Source organism: Drosophila yakuba, chromosome 3R (genome assembly GCF_016746365.2).
Source record: "Drosophila yakuba strain Tai18E2 chromosome 3R, Prin_Dyak_Tai18E2_2.1, whole genome shotgun sequence".
NCBI lineage: Eukaryota > Metazoa > Arthropoda > Insecta > Diptera > Drosophilidae > Drosophila > Drosophila yakuba.
In genome coordinates, this window is record NC_052530.2 from 12,705,181 (window position 1) to 12,718,361 (window position 13,181).

A 13,181-nucleotide genomic window follows, 5' to 3' on the forward strand; every position below is an offset into this window, starting at 1 on the left:
AGTCCAACGAAATGAGTCTAGTTATGAGGATCATGGCAAATGCAGCCTGCCAAAGGAAGACAGGGGACCCCAATTTAATATAAACACTCTATTCAAATAGTATATGCGGAAATCTATCAAAATTGGCGAGCGAAACAGCACGGCAGTTCGAAGGAGACGGGGAGTTATTCATGAATCAAATGCAGAAGTGAAGCTGTTTGACTTTCCAGTTGCCCGCCAGTCACGAAGATTTATGGCTGCGGCCATGTGTGTGCGAAAGAGAGGCAGCTAACGGAGAAGAAAGAGACGCCGCACATAGGAGAGTATGCAAATGCGTGTTCTCGATATTGGAATTCTGCCTCTGCCACTAAATGGTTGAAATATTACTTGTAGCCATATTTTATGCACAGATTTAAAAAGAGTGTGCCCAAGATATAGCGCACGGTTTAAGGGACTTTGCCTCGACCATTTAATACCCACTCAAAAAATACAATTTATTGCAAACTTACTTTATTTATCTGAGGTAAAATAGCTGTTCAATAATTATTTTTACAAAAGTGCAACACAACTTGGTTTAAATTTAAATTGAATAAAGAATTGCAAAGCAGGAAAATGCCTTTAAAAATAGCTGGGTACAAAGAAAGGCGAATGGTTTTCGCAGCGCAGTTAGAAAGGAATAAGCTGAAAATAAAAAGACGCAATTATGTGGCCTAAACTCGTTAGCGGTTTTGTGCGCTCCTTAAGTGCTTTTCAATGTTCTCCTACCATACTCCCGAATTTCTGTGTAAGTATTTTTGAATCGCTGATATATTTGGCCCATCAGCAGTGCATTATTGATTCGAAAAGTAATGCAATTCAAAATACCTTTTTGTCTCACTAAACTGGTTATTTATTCAGGGTCTCTTGGTCTTTACTCAATCACAACATTTGCAAACCCCAAAATTGTACTTTAACAATGCCAATAACCAAATCTGCACACAGCCAAAGGGAAACACAATTTTCGGACCCACAACATAAAATTGATCAATCAAAATGTAAACATTATTTACGGTTTCTCGCCCATGGAAAGGATATTCAGGGGAATTCTCAGCTGGAAATGATTTTAACAATAATTAAAATTGAATATGCTAATCAATTGCCTGTGTTGGTATGCGCAAATGTGCGCCTGTGTGTGTGTGGGTGGTGGCTGCGTGTATACGTGAACTGGAAGTAAACAAAATTTTGCATTTGCGGTTTTCAACGCAATTTGTTACTACGAAACATTTTGACAACGACGCCCCCATTTGCATTGAAGAAAGGTAATTTTATTATAGCACAACAACACTCGTAATGGTAACAATAACAGGGCAACATTCATTTCAATAATATCAAAAACAACAACCCGGCGAACGAGTATAGCGAACATTAGAAAAACCCCCATTTGAACCCTCGACATTTATTTTGATTGCGCTCAACCGTAAAATGACCCAAAAAACAAAACAGAACTGAACAGAAACAAAACAGGCAAAATGAAAACAAGCACAGGACACCGAAATTTGCAAAAGAGGAAAGAAATGAAAACCAAAACTAAATATCGACAGGACGTAAAGCAAATAGGCCAAAAATTGTTTTATTTCAACTCTAATTTGGGCCAAAATTTTAATGATGATTGGCCGCCCTCAACACCCGAAAAATAGAACCCTTAACCCTTTTTGCGGTGCGTTGTGTTGATTATCCTCGCACCAGAGTGTGGGGGAGGGGTAAAAAAGGCACAAAACAAACCGATTTTCGGTGTGATTTTTAAGTGGAAAATTTTAATTATTTATGCAGCTGTTTTGTCAGCACAACTTGCCCATTTACCCCGCCGCCAATTAATAACTTGCTAAGCAAATCATTTGGCATCAGTTCTTCTAAGTTGGCATAGTATGGCTAGCAGGGGTCTTGAAAATACCTCAATACCTCAACCAGTTGATTGTGACACTTTGCCAAAGACTCCGGCTCTGGGTTTATGTGGCTGGCACATAAATTGTGACAGGCGAAAGTTTTGCAGCAAGCGGCTGCGGTTAACCAAAAGTGAAAGGGGCCAGGAGGGTGGGGCAAAGGGCGCTGCTGCTGTCGAGTATTCAACATTTATGAGCAATATGTGGCAACTGTTGAAAATGCCAGGGCTCAAGACGTGCCCCGAAACCCATCTCCCCCCGCATCACATCGCACATCACCCATGTAGCACCCATATAGCATACAGCATATAGCATATAGCACCCAAGCCAAGTCGGCGTTTGACATGTGATTGAAAACTTTGACTTTGTTGCATGTGGTTGAGCTGAACAAAGGCGCCCGGGCAGAAAAAAAATCGAGGAAAGAGGAGCGATGGGGGTAAAACATAATATGTGGATGCCTGGTGACAGGCAGCTGCAAAAACAAAAAACTACGAACTTCGGAGTTCCTCGGACCGAAGATTAGATATCCTTAACCTTATCAATAATGTTATAAAGTAATTAATAATAAACTAATAAAGTAACACATTATATTAGCTGAACATGTTTAGTTAATGTGTTCACTTTTACAGATTTTAAAAGATTATTCGCTGACTTCTATAATTTAATTTATTATAGTTATTTATCATAATTTTAGTTTTTTTAGAAATACTTTAAACATGCTTAAAACCCAGCATACTCTTAGCATACCCCGTCTAAAAACTAATAGTAAGGGGGGAGTAAAGCGGAAAGCTGAGAGGTTCTCAAGTTGGCAAGATTTTAATAAAAACCCGCTCGTTTGCTCCCTTGTCTTATGACAAATTCCAGGTTAGTTGCTTTCCACACACAAAGCGCAAAGTTACGAGTATTGGGAGCCAACGTGAAGTGCACTAGTGCCACCTGCTGCAAAGTGTAATAAGAGGAATATTTTTAAGATATTCCAAAACTCTTGCATTGCTCTAGAAAAGTGCAATAAAAAAGTAAAGCAATTAGTGGGTAAACAGTGAGCGTTTTAACTGACTTTATTTGCCTGGCTTGCAAATATTTAATTATATTCGTTTGGCTTTTTTAATCACATGCCCAACCAGCAATTTATCCTAGATGAAACTGGCATTTAATCGGTGTTCCCCACAATTTGTCAGATTTGTTTGTCACTGGCTCGTAAATCCCAACAGCGGAAAATATGAATCAATTCATTACAATATAAAACACATAAACAAAAGCCGATCCCACCACATGTCAGCGACTTTAGTTCGAAGGAATTAAGAGCAAGCAAATTAATTAATTGACAAGGCAGCAATGGAATATACTCGAATTATGTGTATAAATGTTTACCCGCTGCTTGTAGAGTAAAAGGGTATACTATTTGCGTTTAAAAATATATAAAACGGGTAGATATATATAGATAAATTTTTGATCTGGATCGCCAGCACGATCTAGCCGTGTCCGTCTGTCCGTCCGTATGAACTTCGAGTTTACGGGAACAACAGAGGCTGGAAAGTTAAGACTAAGCATGCAGATTTCAGAAAGTATCCACGCCCACTTTAACTGACACAAATGCGGTCGAGCTCAAATTTTTAAAACTGTTTTAAAGTTTTTTTAGTATTTATCCTGTCATGTAAGAATTTTCTACCTCCCACTCCCAACACACCTTTACGGTTCACCAGCAGTCGTTTTATTTGAAAATTAATATTAATGCGAACTTATAAATTTAAAATAAATAAAATGGTTAGAAAAAAATGCTGGAGCGTCGTATAAATCAACACGCCCATTTGTCGGGGCATAAATAAATCCATATACAAAGTCAAATGCGTTTTTACGCATATCAAAAATGATTACAAAAGGTTACGTGAAAAAAGTGATCAGAAAGGTGGGTGGGGAGGTGAAACTGTGTAATTACAATAAATGCGACATTTAAATGCCTTGCTTATCGGACGCGCAATTACAATGACAACGATGCCGACCGACGGACACGGAAGCGATTCGAGAAGGATATAAAGGATGAGCCGGTCGGCCAAACCGAACCGTACCGATTCACATTAATGCGCATAAATATGAAATCATGCGTTAAGATCAACAATTCAACAATTAAAACTTAATTGCATTAACATGAAATGTGCATCATCAACAATGCGAATGGATGACTGACTGGCAGCGAAGGATGCACAAGGACATGCCCACTGGCCGTGTGACAGTTTTCAGTTTTCAGTTTCCACTTTTCCATTTCCCGATTTCCGCACAAAAGTCCGATAAACTCCAGTGGCCAGACATCTGGGAGAGGAAACGTGAACGAACGCTGTTATCTTCGCACTCCTTCCAACGCCAATTTATGGTAAATTGTTTTGAAGTAATGAGAATTTGGCGCATTTTTATATTTTCCGCGTGTAACCCGCATTAAAAAGGGATCAGCCCGAGCAGCTCACACATCTGAGAACTTCTTCCCTGGAGTGTGGAGCCATTAAATGGTTACATTCCCCCTAACCGATCTTTCTCTCCCCCAGATTCCCAGATCCAAGCACCCAGGTTCGCCGCCGACCTCAAAATGCTTAAATGGCTTTTTTGTTACACGTAGCAAAATACTTTGTTGTCTGTCCATGGGAAATGGAGAAAGGGGGACGGATGTGAAGTGGTTGGGGCTGGTGGAGGTCTGCAGAGAGAAGAGAATGCTGCCTTTTGTGCGTTTTGGCGTTGGCATGCTGGTGTGAATTTATATTACAAACTATTACTGTCAAAAAACACGTTTACATAGCACAAATATACCAAAAGCCACACTCGTACACACACACACATATGAAGGTTTTCTCTGCTTCCCTTTGGGATGTCCTCCCCCTCGAAATGTCTTAGCCATCCCCTTCGATATATGAGTGTGTGTGTGCCCCGGGTTTTTGGGGTGGGTGGCAACATCTTGCTCGGGGTCACACTCACACAGCAGAAATAAATTTTCTAGGGCGTTAGGTGAGTGGGAACAAATACCCTGCATTCAATGTATGAAAGTGAACATAAGAACTACCTCGATAAAAAGTTAAACATATGAAGTAAATTAAATGTACTCAGCTAACTAAAACGTTTAAATTGTTTTACAAATAATTTTTTTAAATAACGATAGCTATTTAAAGTATTTGTATAAAAGTAACATCTTTACTAATTTAATTTATTTTGTTTTCAATTTTTTTAATCAAATCAGTCGAAATAATGGTCCAAATATGGAATGTCATACCTCGTTGAGCTCGTAATTAAATTCCCCAATCGAAATGTGTTCAAAAATGAAGATTCTACTTCTTACACCTTTTTTGCAAATTTTGATGTTCTCCAATTTTTGAATTCTATATATACTTATTTGATCCATTAAAAGATGCAAATAGCATATTTCACGTGCCCAAAACGCCCCACTCCCCTTCGAAATCGTCGAGGGTATTAAAAATTGCTTTGCTGACACAGTTTGTGGCAATGGCTCTGAGCTTTGGCATTAGGCAACTTGGACGTGGCTGCTGCTACAAGGTGTTAACGTTCGGCCTTATGGACTGACTTGTCCATAAGCTCGTTTCTAAGACTGTCTGACTGGCCCCCTTCCCCTCCAACACTCCCTCTCGCTCCCACTCGCAGCAGTTGAGGCGCCGCATCAGCATTAGTTTTAATGCGTCGCCCGTTGGAGGGCAACAAACCGCTGCTGAGTTGCACCACCGACCACCGACCGAGCACCCCACACCTCGCCCACCACCCAATGCCACGCCCCTCTTTCAGGCAACGGCCTATATAGGCGAGCAATTATTTAGGAAAATTTCATTAGCACAGCTGGCAGTCAGAAATTTGGCTGGAATGGCAGCAACAGTCGGCCGCCCATATGCCGAGTATGAAATGAAATTTAATTTAATTTGCAAGTTGCTTAATTTATAGCATGTTTACAATTTGCAATTTGTACAATTCGATTTATCAACAAAAATAAAACTGACAGTGGGGGGTGAGTAAGGTTGCAAACGCACGAGTTGCCAAATGAAATTATGTACTGAAACATTGAAGGAGGAGCCGGAAAAAGAGCGAGGCGGCTCAACTTTAGTGCTCGTTGCGTGTCAACGCTCAGCGCTGTTGCTTTGGGGTCACGCCCCCATTACCCATTTTTTCGACCAGCATTCCAACCACCCACTTGCCACTCTGCCTTTGTCTTCAGCTGTGCCCTTTGGCCTGTCTGCCAAACAGAAACAGAAACAGGCATAGCAGCAACAACACAACCGACGGAACCAACAGGCAACACTATTTAACTAGTTTGTCTGTTTGTCCACCCCCTGACCTCTACCCTCCACCCCCTCCAAGTGCGTCGCATGCAATTTTTGTGCATGTTCTCGTTTATGGTAGCAACAAAACAGATCCAAGAACACAACAAAAACGACATTGCCTCATATTTAATTAAATTTCCAACGCAAAAGAAAGTTCAATGCTTTATTTGCATTGATAAGCATTTTAGTGTACAGTTTGCGGCATGCCAGGGCACATTGTTGGATTACTATTGACTTCTAAGCATTATTTCTCATATATTAATAATGATTGGAAAATACTTCGATCATAATTGTAGACATTTCTTGAAATTATAAGTGCATTGCGTGTTACAATATTTAATAAGATCCTTTAATTATTTATTTATTTATAAAATAATACTTATATTTATAATGATTATATATTAACTGCAGCAGAAAGGTTATCTTTTGATCCACTTGACCAAATTTTTTGTACCGTAGAAATAAAAAATACGTTCAAAAGATTTATTGAAGGCCCATGAGAGAGTGCAAACACATCCAAAAACCCAAACCCATCGCTTTTGTAATTTGGCTAATTTAATGGTACATTCGGCACACAAAATAGATGCCAATCACCGAGTTCTTCGGCACACACACTCTTACACTTAATTATGCCTTGTGCTTTGAACTTTGGCCCCTGACTCCTTGGATTTATGTGCACGTATACGTAATTTATTTATTAACCCTTGAACGGTGTGTGCGTGTGTGTGGAGAAGGAAAGGGTGAAAAAACGTAGCGGCATCTTGAAATAAATTTAAATTAGTTTTAACACATTAAGCGCAGAAAGGCACAGGCACAGGCACCGGCCCTAAAAGTCAGCTATCGACATTATTGTTGTCCCCACATCTAGGCAAACATAAACTTTAATGAATTTCACCAAATCCAAATATGCGTCGGTGGGCATATGAACTTATTTTGCTAACCTTTTGCCGTCATTTTGTCGGTTGCCATAGTAGCAGCACCAGCAGCAGAGTCAAACCCAAATATTTGCATGAGTGCGCGAGGAAAAAGCCCGAGGATGCTGATGCTACTCTGCCACCGAAAACATTTTAGTTTGGTGAGAAAATTAAACGCGCACACATTCACACAAGGATGCTCGCACCCGCTTTCAGACTAGACAGTTATATTTTTTGGTTAGCAGCCTCAAATTGCAACTTTTCGCACTTGAATATGCCAAAAACTTCACACCCTCCCCACATCCGTGCGTGAAAAAGACGGCTAGTAGGGGTTAGAAAGAGAGAGAGGGAGAGAGTGTGTGTGAGAGATACAGGGGGGAGATAGGGATAGGGATACCGAGACCTCTTGAAACTTGTAAGCCGCAGGGAAAGGGGGTCGCCTTCGCAACGCCCTCACATTACGCATAAATTTTGCACTTTACAAATTTGCCACGCACACGTTTGCGGCATTTTGTATAACATTTACGCAGTCCGTCGACGAGTGGTGAAGGGAGAGGGCGGAAAAGTAGGCGGGGCAGGCGGAAAATTAGGAGGGTTCGAGGTAACTACATATGTAAAACGTGCGCCATTTGTCAGGCTGACAGGCGGGCACAAGGTGACACAGCTCGAGGGCCTTTCAAAACTACATACAGCGCCCACAGCGAAACTAGCCAGCTTTGAATACCCTAAGTAATCAGTATTAAATAAAACTTGGCAAGACCTAAATCACGAACAAATTTAAGTTAGAATGGCTTATAACACTTACATGGGTACATGTATAGCTGAAGTTTATTGATGATAATATCTTCCTTAACTTTAACATTCAATTTAACTCATTGATTTTATAGTTTACACACTTTAAAAGTAAAAATCTACAAGTAAGGCCAAAAGGTACCCTTTTTGGGAATACATTTTGCGTCTTTGGTACTACCCTGTGCAAGAGTGTGGTGATTGGTAAGAGCAAGCAACGTAATGTAAACAAGCACTGCACTAGTAATCAACTTTCTTATATGCCGCTAGACTCGAAACCCATCCGCACATCTCCTTAGTCGCATGTGGCATAATGAGCTGGGTCGAAATGCTTGAAGTCCCGAAAACTCAGCACGCTATTACATCAGCTATGCGATTCGCTATCTAACCCAAAACGCGTGCACACACAGTTACATAACAAATTAGAATTGGGTCTAGAAACCACACACACTCAAACTCAAATTCAAACTCACACTTCTACACACCCACACATCCACACATCCCGTATTACTCAACCCACGCGGCGTATGCGTAATGCGTTACCATGTGTAGTAGTTGTTCCTGCTGACGCCGATGATGTTGCCTCTTGTAGCCTGCGGTGCTTGTAAACTTTTAGCCCTGTCAAAATGTCAAAAATTTTCGAGGGTAGTCAACGCCATTTCCCATTTCGAATTTCGCATTTCCCGCACCTTCATCCACTTTTCTTCGCACACTCTCAACGATGAAAACGTTAAATGGGGGGCAAAAAAAAAAAATACGGTAGCCGAAAGTGTAATTGGGCGTCGCTCGGGTTAATCGGGGTTACGGCGTGGGCGCGATATTTTCGACGATGTTCCGCCCCCGCCACTTAGTTTTAATTAGTGGCTTACATTTCATGCAAAAGATATGACTAAATTGGTTTCCCAAAATGGAGCAGCTTCCGCAAATTATTTTCCAAGGCCTCCACGTCGACCTTCTTTGATGTTTAAAGCTGTTAATATTTATAAACTTGGTTCATGTAGCTAAAACTAGTTAGTTCATTCCGTGGAAAACAGAAAGAATATAGATTTAGCAGATAAGAGCAGCCTGCTTATCAGACTTAATACCGCCTTAAAGCGGCTGATAATATTTAATGGGCTTTTAAAAGTTCTCCGCTCACTTTGACGAAGACATTCCATTTTCCCTCTTTTTCGAATTCCAACCACAATGATAATTTTCCCTTCGCTGCTTTTACTTTTGTTGCGCCACTCGACCTATTCCACTTCCCCATAAATTTAAGAGGGAAACACCCAACGAAGACTACAAAAGCCGCGACGGCAACAACGCATACATTTGTAATTACATGCAATTCATTAAAGTGTAAATACAACATAAAAAAACTTGTTTATTAACAATTACAAGTGATGTAAGAGACTCGACAAAATGATGACTCGTTAAAATGGGATGTGCGATTGTTTTAAACGATGTTTTCACAGAATGTATTACCACTTTACTAGAGTAGAAATCTTGGTACCGAAAAAATTGTTTTATTGAAAATAGTTTTTTGACTTCTGTGGATCTTATTTTACTTATTTGAAGGCACCTATGTCCTTTATGATATTTTCCTGACATCTAGATGGTCGTATACAACCAATTTGCTACCCTTGATGAGAGTGAAAATGATTCTAAAGGAACCGCAGCTAGAAGCGCCTATTACTTACCACCCCCACCTGCCATGCCACCCTTTTTTTCGCACAGGATGTGCGCAGACAACAGGCATTTAAATTGTCATGGCAAGCAGCCTAGACGACAGCCGACTACAAGGACACGCAGAAAGGCTTGTCGCTGGTCTAAAAGTGGGTGGGAAGGTGGGCTGGTGGTTGTGTCTGCTCGCTTGGCTGTGCTTTTTGTGCGAAATGGGGGAAAAAAATTATAACAGCCTGACGGAGCGGTGGCAAACATATTTACACCTTGTTGCCATATGCTTAATGAGCAAAATGGCAAGATGAAGGATAAAAATGTAGGCGGGCAGGCTGAAAACCAGCGGAGGATGCCTGCCTACCTGGCTGCCTTGCAATTGTAATTTTTGTTAAATTAACACGTTGCCAACTGTTGCCAGACGTGTGGCAAGGTGTCCTCTTTCGCTTCCTCCAGGAAGTTGTCAAGTGGCGTCGGCATAAATTCAATTAGCAAAGTGGCCTCGAGTGGCAAAATGCTTGGTGGCGGAGGCAGGGATAAAATGGCTTTAAGATGCCAGAATCTCCTGATCCTGCACAATATATTAGCTTTCGTGCATGGACATTCGCATTTCGTTAGCCTTTTTCGACTCACAATCAGCGCAGTGAAGCGCACATCCTGTCAGCCTGAATGATTGTCCGGAGGCCGGAGTCCCGCTCTTGATTTAAACCGAAACTGAAATGCACACAAATGGATTCCGAACTTGACCTCGACCACAGCCCTCGCCCTTCTTTACGGTTCACCCAAGCCAGTTTCTATTATTTTGTGAGCTTTATTTATACACGACTGAGGATGGGGATGGGCCCCAAAAAGTTCACTGGGGGAAAAGTCGGCCGCTTATTTCGATATAAGCTTTAATAAGATGTTGGAAAGGTAATCCCTTATATTTTGAGGAATTTGTTTTTATTTGCATGTGCATAAAAAATCCTTTTCCCACCACATATTTTATGTTATAATGTTGCAACATTTCTGGCAGTGCTCTTTTTTATCCCCCATTTTGCTCAAGTCAATTTTGGTTTGCTTGCCATGATTTGATGCGTGGCTGTGAGTGGGTGAACGCAAACCCAGTTGGTGGTTGAGATTTTGGCTGTGGGCCACTAGCCATTTATGCGCGACCCGTTGGCCTGGCGACAACATCTTTCGATTTGCACCTGCAATTTGCCAGCGGCAACCACTAAAATGTGTCACTAAATGCTCAGCACGCGAAACGGCACTGCACTCTGCACTCTGTGCACACAGAACACCAAACACCACCCACACCCCACCACCCACCATCCGGGCAGCCAGCAATCAACCAAACAAAACTCAACAATGCCGCGGGCTTAGCTTAGTATAGGGTATTAATGCATGGGTTATGAGTTCCCTGCGCTATTATACGTCCTTTATGTGGTCCTTCGAAGGTAAGGATAGGAAAGTTTCAGGTAAGGTTTCATAAGAAACCAACTAAAAAGATATTCTACAAATTAAAAATGCCGGTTAATAATTATAGCTGATCATGCAGTCAAATAAGTAAGATGGTGGACTTAATTCATATATTTCACATATTCATTTTAGTTAACTTTTAAGTATATATCACCTCCCAGATAGGGAACAGTCATATTCGTTGCTACCTAAGTGTTCCCCAGCTACCTGCTTGTAGTTCTTAGTTGGTTATGCATTTGTTAAGCTCGCGAAAAGAAATTGCAACTCTAGCTGGCATTTTCCCCTCGGTCTCTGGCTTTGAGCTCCTGCCTTGCAACTGCTGGTGCTACACGCCCAGTAATTGCCATTGCACTTGTTGTAGATGTAGTCCTCGTAGTCCTTGTAGTCCTTGTCCAACGCCTGTCACGCCCACCCGCCGGCTTGCCATGCCCGTTAACCGCCCACAGAAAGCCCGTCTGCACCCGCGGAGCCACTAAAAACAACCGCAACACAAAACTATTTTGTTCACGCAATGCGAAAATGCATTGTTGTTGGCGCTCTCTTGCCGCTGGCATTTGGCGTTACGTATACGCAACGTATGCCATGGCGCAATTTGCATTTGTATGCACATTGTTGTTCGTCGGGCGCGGCATTGGGCGTGGACTTTGGCTTGGTTTCCCTTGTAATTGCTTTAAACGTCATCATCACAGCCTCTTGCTCCGCAGCTGAATGCATTCATTGTTGTTATTGTTGGACCCGTCGCTTTGTTTGGTCCCTAACTGAAGTTTATTACATTCGGTTTTGATTTAGCAATCAATATTGAATTTACTGCTGGCTGGCATTGTTACAAAATTCAAGTTTTAAGCCTATTAGGCAATGAACAATCCATGGCGCGAAATCGGCTTTGTCAGCAAGCAAAGGCCAAAGAAGCATGTGAAAATCATTAAGATCAAGAAACGCATTGCCAAATCGAAGAAGGTCTTCAAGCAAAGGCAAAATGAATTGATACAACTTCATTTGAGAAATCGCATCAAGCTTTTAATTATCGAATATCTCGAGCAAAGATTGGCAGATATGCACAACAAGAAAAGGATTCAGAAAACCGTAAAGTAACTTCAACCTCAGTGATGTGATGAAAATTAACGTAATTTTAATGACTTCAAGTCGAAAGTTATTATGAAGATATTACCGGATAAGAATTGATAGATAGATAATCTTCAAATTACTGCCCAATGGATTTCGAAAAAAGCGAGCACTAACAAGATATATAAGTAAAATAAATTTCCATTGTTTGCTACCGCATTGAGATGATTAAAATTTGAAATACTCCCGTTGGTCGACAACCACAAAATCATTTTCAAACTGAGCTCAATAAAAATCAAAGCCACTGAAGAATCATCATCGCATTGAATGCTGGGAATCGGAGCCGAATGATAACTTGCACAGCATTAATAAATATTTACAGGCACGTCGCGTCCTCTTCAATGGAATGGCCTACTGGGCAGTTCGAGTCTCAGTTCTGGCAATGAAATCAAATCAAATATGCGCGCTGACGCTTTATATATCGCACCGAAAAGGCATCTACCAGCATCGTTCGCTTTTGGTGTGCTCACAAGAATTTAAATCATCCGACTTACATGCTACTTACAAGCCAAAGCGCCTATATGTATGCCCCATAAAATGCGAGCAAGACCGAGTGCAGAATGGGCAAGTGGAAAAATGTTAGACATCACTGACCAAAATAAAGTTCGCAAATAATGTATTCTGCACATTTCTAAAAATAGAATGATTGTACCAGAAGTTTATTATCAGACTAAGATAATAACTTCTGGCCTAATTATTCCAATTTTAGAATAACAAATAAACACATATTTATATTTAACTTTTATTTAACATATTGGAATTAAGCCGAAATTGGTTATAGGTCATTGATTCGTTTCGAGCGGATACAGAGAAACTTTTCTCAGAAAGTAAGAGATAGACAAGGATTGGGAAACATGATGTGCATTGTTTCTTTCAGTGCCTTAGAACCCAAGAGTTCAGAGGGCAGGATGAGGAAACAGAGTGGTGAACAGTCTCTGGCGGGCAGTTTTTGGACAACGCAGCAGCCTGAGACTGACATCGCCCCGGATAGACAGATAGATAGATGGCCGCCCCATTGGCCACCCACTTTGGTT

The 13,181-nt window shown here is 41.1% G+C and overlaps 1 protein-coding gene across 1 annotated transcript; it reads left to right on the top strand.

Moving 5' to 3' along the window:
- The first annotated feature begins 11,799 nt into the window (after window positions 1-11,799).
- On the top strand, window positions 11,800-12,203 carry LOC26535485. The gene has a single exon (XM_015192358.3). It carries the CDS (start codon window positions 11,881-11,883, stop codon window positions 12,115-12,117), a length of 237 nt encoding a protein of 78 aa, XP_015047844.1. The 5' UTR covers window positions 11,800-11,880; the 3' UTR covers window positions 12,118-12,203.
- Window positions 12,204-13,181: the final 978 nt, after the last annotated feature.

Bases quoted from the DNA above. Each gene is read 5' to 3' on its own strand.
- LOC26535485 (XM_015192358.3), top strand. From the start codon at position 11,881: ATGAACAATCCATGGCGCGAAATCGGCTTTGTCAGCAAGCAAAGGCCA.